Here is an 8,025-nt window from a genome sequence, read left to right on the forward strand (position 1 = left end):
GCCCTTGGCCGAGCCAGCAAGAGGCCAAGGCTTGTGCTGGCGGCAGGTCACTTAGGGGGACCTCAGGGGCTCCCTGGGGACCCCTGTCACTTCTGATTTGGACCCTTTGAAAAGGAAACATTAAAAACGCCCACTGAAGACCTTGAAGGGATCCTGGCAGCTCCCTTCCCTCTGAGAGTTTGGGGTGGGGGGGGCGGTGTGAGGGATCCTCCCCATCTGATGGGCCCTGCCCCCGGCTGGCCAGCAGCTGACTCACCAGCTCTGTGCCCCCAGCACCGCCCTCCTCTGGTCGTCAGTTTTTTCTGCCATCGAAAGGGGGTTTGGGGGAGGCTTGACCTAGCTCTTGTTCTGCATAAAGTGGACTGATTCTAGGACTGTGCTGAAAACACACACACACACTTCCTTCACACCTCTGTGGAAGGGAACAGAGACGCTGTGAAAACAGGGAACTTTAGTATAAATAAGAGGTCCCGGGGGACAGGGAGGGCCCCAAGGGGCTTCCATAATTTAACACTCTTCAAAAGCACAAGGAATAGCAGGGGCAGGGCTGGGGCCAGGGGAGGGGTGGCCCACCCCCTGCCCCGCGCACAGGTCGGAGGGGCACACTGCAGAGCTGGGGCTCTTGTGGGGGGCGGTTTCTCCCCCAGGAGTGACCAGTCACATGCTGGGGACAGGGAGGCTAACACTGATGTCTCGGAGGAAGGGGTCATTGTATTTGGCAGTGGGTGGGGACAAGGCGGAGGCCACACAGGCCACTACATCCCCCCAGTGTCTGGGCCAGTCTGAGGGACCATCTACCCCCAAATCTGTGCAGGGCGAAGGACCGGAGCAGTCCATTTGTCATGGTTAGTCTTGTTAATATGTTGATCCGTGAGGTCAGCGGGAAGGGTTACACTAGGAGGCTGGGGGTGTGGTGTGGGGGGACCCCAACATCCACGGCTTCACACCACTGTGCCGCTTGGGGAGTTGCCTGGCTGGGAGGAGATGCCCTGGGGAAGAGGAGAGGGGAGACAGGCAGGGGTTAGAGACCACCTGGGGCTCTCACCAGTCCCATGGGGAGGGAGCCAGCCCGGAGTCCACCAGGCTGCCGCCACCCTTGCCTTGCCCTTGAACCCACCCCAGACGCCCCTAGACAGGCCGCTGCTCTGGGCTCAGGAACTTCAATCTCGGCTAGCTTCCCTGTCCCAGCAAGCGGCACTTTTATACAATAATTAAAGTCCTTGTGTGAGCCTGAGCAGAGAGGATGGAGAAGGGGTAGGGGAGAAGGAGGAGAGGGGGGGAACTGGGGTCCCCTTCTGACTGGGGGGGACCTGATATTCTGGCGGGGAAGGACTTAGGGACAGTCCTACCTCTACCACTGACTTGCTGGGTGACCTGGGCCAACTTCCTTCCCCTGTCTGGGCCTCGGTCTCCTCGTCTGTGAACTAGGGAGATAGAGGGGTCTCTTTCAGGCTCACCAGCTTCCCCAAATCCCAATGCCCCTGCCTCAGAAACTGTGCTTTAAGTTCTAGGGATCCAGGAACCTATGACTCTAAAACTCTTCCAGGGAACCAAGGCACAGCCCTCCCATCTGGCCTCCTGGCCCCCAAACCCAAAGCCCAAGGAGACTCCTGAGACCCCAGCTCCCAAGTCATACAGTACCAGGCCTCCACTTCACTTGCGGGGCCTCTCTGAGCCCCAGGGTCAACCCAGGAAGTGGGCACATCCACCCACCACCCATCTTCATGCGTCCCTGTCCTCAGAGATGAGAATGATTAGAAAGAGGCAGTGACTCGCTCAAGGTCACACAGGGAGCTATAGTGCAAGCTGGAACCTGGAGCGTGGATCCCACAGCCCACGCCTCCAGCTGTGGGCTTGCATCCCAGGAGTCTGGGACCCAGGCTGGAAGTCGGCAGCCTTAGAAACATCTCACCATTCCAGTAAGACCTGGCCATGCGGGGCCCACCGGCTGCCCTTCAGACAGCTGGCCCCGGTCTCCACCACTCCCAGAGGCTTCTCCTACCTGACCTGCTCTCTGCTGTTACCTGGCAAGCGTTCTAGAAGCCACTCTAAGACCCGGGGAGCCTTTTTCTGGGACAAAATTTCCATGGCTTTCCCGTACCCCAAGGGGCTGGAGGCTGTGTGCTAACAAAGCCCTCTGCCAAGGCCCACCTCTGTCTGGGTCCTAGTGGGCTGGCGAGGGTAGACTCACCGCCTTGCCCGGCCGGGCCCAGGTGCAGATGAGGCCCTCCTGGCAGGCGGTGATGATGCAGTCCTCCAGGAAGAGGAGGACTGTAAGTCGCTCCTGGGCGATCTTCTTGCACACCAGCGGCTCCAGCAGCGGCACCTCGTGGATGCGTGGGCAAAGCGCGGTGCCCAGCACCTTGGCGGGGTCCAGCCGGCTTCGGGGGGCGGGACCGCTGGGCTTGTCCCCGCCGCCCCCGCCCCCACTGCCACCCCGGCTGATGTTGCCCAGACTGTGGTAGCGCTTGTGCTCTTTCTCGGCCCCCCGGTCCCGCCGCTCCTGCAGCGTGAGCGTGGCGAAGCGGCCGATGCTGAAGGGCGTGCCGGGCTCTGCTGCCGTGCCCGGGGCGCCGGCCTTGCCGCTGCCCGCGGGGTGTGGGAGGCTGTTGGAGCGGGACAGCGAGCGGGGCAGGGGCCCGGGGCCCGGCTCCCCGCCCCGCGAGCCGCTGGTGGCAGGCGGCGTGGTGCCAGGCGTGCCGGGGAGGGTGCGCGTGCGGGTCAGGGGAGGGTGTGGGTAGAGCACGTCTTCGGTGAGGTCCCACAGGCAGAACTGCGTGTCCTGGCCGGCCGAGCCAAAGCGGTAGGTGATGGAGCCGGCCTTGGGGAGTGGGGAGAGCGGAGCGCCCCCACCCGAGCCTGTGCTCCCGGCCTCCGGCTCCTCCTCCTCCTCGCCGCTCCGCTCCCCTTCGGCGCCCTCGGCCGCCGCCTCCTCCGCCCTCGTGGTGTAGGGGTCGAAGGCCACAGCGTTGACCCAGGACTTGTGGCCGTGGCCCCGGGCCACCACGCGGCCCTCGGCGAAGGACCACACGGTGACCAGGTCGTCTTCGCCCCCCGTCACGACGTAGCGCCCGTCGGGGCTCCAGCACACGCAGAGCAGGCCCCCAAAGTAGCTCTTCATGAGCCCCCGCAGGAGCATGGAGTCGAAGTGGAAGACGCGCAGGCAGCCGTCCTGGCTGACGCAGGCCAGGTGCCGGCCGTCAGGCGAGAAGGCGAACTCGTTGAGGGGCCCCTCGCCCACGGCCCACTTGGCCAGCGGGTTGCGGGGCGCCTTGCTCTTGGCGGCGTAGACGGCGAAGCCCTCGCCCTGTTTCAGGAGGCTGTACTGCGGCGGCGCCGAGGCGCACGGGTGGCCCACGTTGTACAGGTACAGGTGGCCGCTGGCGTGCGACGCCAGGAACAGGCTCTCTGACTCGGGCAGCCACTTCAGATACGTCACCTTGGTCTTGTCGATGAGCCGCTATCAGGGGAGGGAGCGCGGTTGAGAGAAGGCCACCCTCCCCCGGCCCACCTCCTCCCCAGCCTGGTTCCCCGCAGAAGGTCATCATCCCCGGCCTGGGTCTCCCGGGAGAGGAGGGACTGGGGCAGAAGGACAGACACCAGATCACGGGAAAGCAGGGGGAGAAGGGCTGTGTGAGGGGCGCTCCGTGGAGTCTCCATGTCCTTCTTCGGCGGGAGGGCAATGCTGCCTTCCAGAGCACTGTCTCTGTCTGACCCCTTCTACCATCTTCACCATGTGGTGCTTAAGGCAAGAAAGCGATTCCCAGACTATTAGCTCCCCTCAGGAAGGGACCTCTGTTTATTTGGTTCATTGTTCTGGCCCCACAGCGCAGAGCTGTGCAGGCAGGAGTCCTGGAAAGCAGTTCCTGGACTCATGAATGACAACCCCATCCTGTCGGCTGAGCATCTCTGCTCCTTTCTGTCCTCGGCACTCTCTTCCACACCTGCAAAAAACCCTGTGGACTGGAGCTTTAAAATTCGCCCAGAAACTGACCTGTTCTCACCTCCCCCCACCGAATCCACCCTCCCTGGTCTCAGCTGTCATCAGGCTTGTGATGGCCTAAACCGGCCTCCAGGCCACCACCGCCCAGGTCTCTTCTCTACACCATTGCCAGAGAGATGCGATTAAAACCTAAGCCAGCAAACTAGCACTCTCTCCCACCCTGAACACACAGGGCAGCCTTTATCAGGCAGGGCTCCGGAGAAAACCCAGCCTTGAAGTCCTTTGGCATCCACTGTCTGTAACAAATTAACTTCTTTCCCAGGTATCTAAGTGGATTCTCATACTCCATTCTCTGGAGAATTTAGAAATCAATCACATCGTTTCTGTGTTCTATGGCTCAGGTGAACCCCGGTGGCAAGCGTCTATGACCTTCCAGACCTACATCTCCTGGCCCTTCGAGTTGTTTCTGAGAACTTCTCCATTACCCTCCCCCTCAGCGCTGCTCTGGCCGCCCAGCCTTTCTGCTCTCCTGCTTTGGGCATCTGTGCTAGCTGTCCCTCTAGGCAGAATATCCTTCTCCCTAGTAACTTCTCCTGCCTCCTTCAGGTCCTTTATTTCCCTATCACCCTCTAGCGAGACCTTTCCTAACCTCGCCAAGCACTCCCCATTCACCTTCCCTGCTGGATTTTCGTCCATGACTTGCTGACAGACAGCACACTTAGGTATTTGATATCTGTCTCTCCCAAAGAGATGAAAGCTCCACAAAGAGAGGGCCCTCTGTTTTGTTCACTGAGATGTAATACTCCTGGTGCTTAGAGCAAAGTCTGGCAATGAATGAGAATGCTCAGTTAATATTTTGTGAATGGATGAGCTAGTCCATTTTTAATCCATTCCCTGTTCAACTCACTTTCCTCTGACATCCATGCATTCTGTACATTTGGGACACCCTCTCTTAACACAGGAGAAAGAAACAGAGGACAAGAGTAGTTCTGGACACAGATAAGCTCTTCCGCTGGCATTTCCCCTTATGCCAGGTCCACCCAGGACTGAGCAACCTCCACAGTCCTGTGAGGTAGGGACAGGAATCCCACTTTTCAGTGGAGGAAAACTGAGGCTAAGGAACAGGCACCTACCTTCCCAAAGCCACAGTGAGTAGATGATGTAGTCCAGAATTTGAAGAGCAAGGGCTCTGGCTTCAAACAAATCCCAACCAGTGACCACCCTCAGTTTTCTAACCTGCAAAATGGGTCTCACAATCCTAACCCATTGGTTGATGAAAACACCAGGAGTAATGTGTTCAGCATAGAGCTAACACAGCACAGGGCCTGGGCACCAGAGGTGCATCTGTCATCGTTAGCTGTCATCAGAATAACTGCTGTCACCCCCTTCGATGAATCTGTCAGTCCACCCCCCATCTCTCCCTCATCCTGCCCCCACTCAGGCCGACACTGCTCCCCAGGCAGCTGTAGTCTCATGGCAAACAGCGTGAGGGTGAGTGGGATGGGGGAGGAGTTCTAAGCCATGGGGACCCATAATCACCTCCTCATTGAATAGTTTGCTGGTGTCCTTCTTAATGAGATCCAGGTACTGGACTTGACCGGCTGAGAATCCCACCAGCAGGGAGATGGTTTCCGTGGCAGCAGTGAACTGGTTGAAGTCATGGCAGGTGGGCTGAGTGCCCTTATAGATCCGCTTGTCAATTGGCTTGTTGAGGTCAATGGACTTGAGTGGTGGGAGAAAACGAGTTAATGGCTTCTACCACTGAGAGGAAGGAAGAGGGTGTTGAGGTTGGGGGAAAAACCACAAAGAGGAAGCAGGGCTAAAGCCCTGAGGGAAGTGGGTAGGTGGATGGGTAAATGAGGAGTGAAGGGGCAACCACAGACAGGAAGGAGTCCCAAAACACAAACAGAGGAGAACACCAGGCAGGAAGGTTCCCCCGCTGCCACCACATGAGACCACTAAGCGCCTCCTTCCCCAAGTTAGACCCCCTCCCCGCCCAACTTCAGGGACTCTTGCCTACAGTATCAATGCAGGGTCCCCATAGTCCCTAAGCTTCTACAGTCCTCCCCCATACTTTTAGCAACTCCCCTAGGTCTTAGCACCACAATATTCCAAGACCACCAAAACTCAGGATCATCCAGTCCCCAGAACACTAAAGCCCAATGTCCCAGGAATCTCTTCACTCTGGAGTTCCTAAACCTCAGAATTCCCATCACACAGTTCAGGAACCCATTAAATCTCACTGTCCTCCCAAACTTTAGGTGCCTTCATCACCTCTGAGCTCTCCGGATCCCCAACACTTCCAGGGGCCATCACTTACTCCAAGGGTCTCACGTCCTCTGGGACTGACATCACTTTAGAGACACCTGTCATACCTGAGGATATCACCTCCGTATCTCCAATCAGCTCCGAGATTCTCATTTCCTCCAGCACCCTCATTATCTCCAGAATCCCATTTTCTCTAGAGTCCCATTCACCTTCGTGATCCCTATTACCTCTAAGCCCCCATCACTCCTAGAATCCTCCTCACCTCTGGACTCCCTAAGTCTCCCCGGAAAACCCCAGAATGCAATATCCCTGGGTATCACTTCTGACCCTGCAATTCCCAACACCTGCAAAATGCCTGCCAGCCAGAACCTTGGAGGACCCCACAACCATCTCGGATTTTCCATCACCTCCAGAACAGTCACCATCCCAGAAGCCCCACGCATAACCTGGGGATCTCACTGACCTCAAGGCCTCCCACCACCTCCAGGATGGCCAGCACTCACGGGGCCTCCCATCACCTTTTAGAACCCTGCATCATCTCCAAGAACACTTTCCCCCTCGGACATCCATCACATCCAGGATGCTTCTCTCCGGGCCCCCTGTCATTCAGGTACCTTTCTGTCACTTGTAAATCACCTCAGGGGTCCCCATCCTCTCAGCCTGCACCCAGGGCCCCAAGATGCAGGCCGCTCACCCGTTGACTCCCACGGCGACAGCAGCCCGGGTAGAAATAGAGCTCGCGGCCCAAGTTGAAGCAGACGCGGTCTCCCCCGGCGCCCAGCCCCGCGGGCGTGGCGGGCGGCTCCCCGGCCCCGGCGCCGTCGGGCTCCCCGAGGCGCACGAGGCTTAGGCGCACCGCAGGCAGCGCGGGTCCGGGCCCGGGGCCTGCAGGCGGAGGGGACGGAGCGGGGCCTGCGGCGCCGGGGCCCGAGGCAGAGGCAGGGCCGGGCGGGGGCTGCGGCGGCTGGGGCGGCGCCGGGGTCTGGGCGGAAGCCGGACCCGATCTGCGGGCGGCGCCGTCGCCGGGGAGCAGCTTGTAGAAGCCCTCGCGGGTGCGGAACTGCGACTTGATTTCCGCACAATCCCCCATGGCGGCGCCGGGGCCCGAGCCGCCCTCCGCGCCGCCCGCCGCCATCTTGGGCGCCCCCCCACCCCAGCCCCGGACCCCGCCGCAGCCGGACCGCCGCCCGCTGCCGGGCCCCCTGCCGGAAGTCGGGGTCCGCACCGGAAGAGGTGGGGTCGTCGCCCAGGCAACGCCTTTTCGATTGGCAACAGGGTAGGGAGGCGGGACGAGCTCCAGCCGTCGCTCCGGTAACGGTTCTGGGTCTGAAGGCGGAGCTACAAGATGGGCGCGGCCTTCGTGCCTGCTACCGTCTAGTGGTTGGCTGTGGGGGCGGGGCCCTCAGAGAAAGGGGCGAGGCCATTAAAAGAGCCCTAGTCCTTAGCAACGGCGCCCAGGGAACCGTTTGCCTAGCAACGGGAGTACCCTCAAGTGGAGGCCTCGTCCACAACTTGTCCTTCCCATGACGTCACAGAAATGACTTCAGGTTACCCTAATGACTCCTGAAGACTCCCAACATACACCCTCCAGTGTTTTACACTTATATCTTAAAGTCCCCGACTGACCACAGCATCTCCAACCCTTCCTCCCCACCCTTGATGATCCTGCACATCTCATTGATCTCCAACGTCTCCATAAAACTCCAGTGACTTCATCTGACCCAATACTGATTAATACTAACAGCAAAAAGACCCTGATGCTGGGAAAGACTGAAGGTAGGAGGAGAAGGGGACGACAGAGGATGAGATGGTTG

General features: G+C 59.5%; 1 protein-coding gene across 3 annotated transcripts; it reads right to left on the bottom strand.

Moving 5' to 3' along the window:
* Window positions 1-429: 429 nt before the first annotated feature.
* On the bottom strand, window positions 430-7,427 carry DMWD (DM1 locus, WD repeat containing). 3 transcript variants are annotated; one of them, XM_065926335.1, is made up of 5 exons: window positions 6,906-7,427; window positions 5,483-5,665; window positions 2,192-3,460; window positions 1,350-1,424; window positions 430-989 (listed from the first exon to the last, which is right to left on the bottom strand). In XM_065926335.1, the coding sequence occupies exons 1-5, from the start codon at window positions 7,344-7,346 to the stop codon at window positions 942-944; spliced, it is 2,016 nt and encodes a 671-aa protein (XP_065782407.1). In that variant the 5' UTR covers window positions 7,347-7,427; the 3' UTR covers window positions 430-941. The 3 variants fall into 3 exon arrangements, with proteins under 3 accessions (XP_065782407.1, XP_065782409.1, XP_065782408.1); XM_065926337.1 differs by lacking the exon at window positions 1,350-1,424 and having other exon boundaries at window positions 2,152-3,460; XM_065926336.1 differs by lacking the exon at window positions 1,350-1,424 and having other exon boundaries at window positions 6,906-7,426.
* Window positions 7,428-8,025: the final 598 nt, after the last annotated feature.

This window comes from Muntiacus reevesi, chromosome 2 (genome assembly GCF_963930625.1).
Source record: "Muntiacus reevesi chromosome 2, mMunRee1.1, whole genome shotgun sequence".
Lineage (NCBI taxonomy): Eukaryota > Metazoa > Chordata > Mammalia > Artiodactyla > Cervidae > Muntiacus > Muntiacus reevesi.

Excerpts from the sequence above, each read along its gene's own strand:
- DMWD (XM_065926335.1), bottom strand. The coding sequence starts at position 7,346 with ATGGCGGCGGGCGGCGCGGAGGGCGGCTCGGGCCCCGGCGCCGCCATG. Across the intron at positions 3,461-5,482 it reads GCAAACTATTCAATGAGGAG|CGGCTCATCGACAAGACCAA; the intron begins GTGATTATGGGT and ends CTCCCCTGATAG. Across the intron at positions 1,425-2,191 it reads GGGCCCGGCCGGGCAAGGCG|TTCACAGACGAGGAGACCGA; the intron begins GTGAGTCTACCC and ends CTATCTCCCTAG.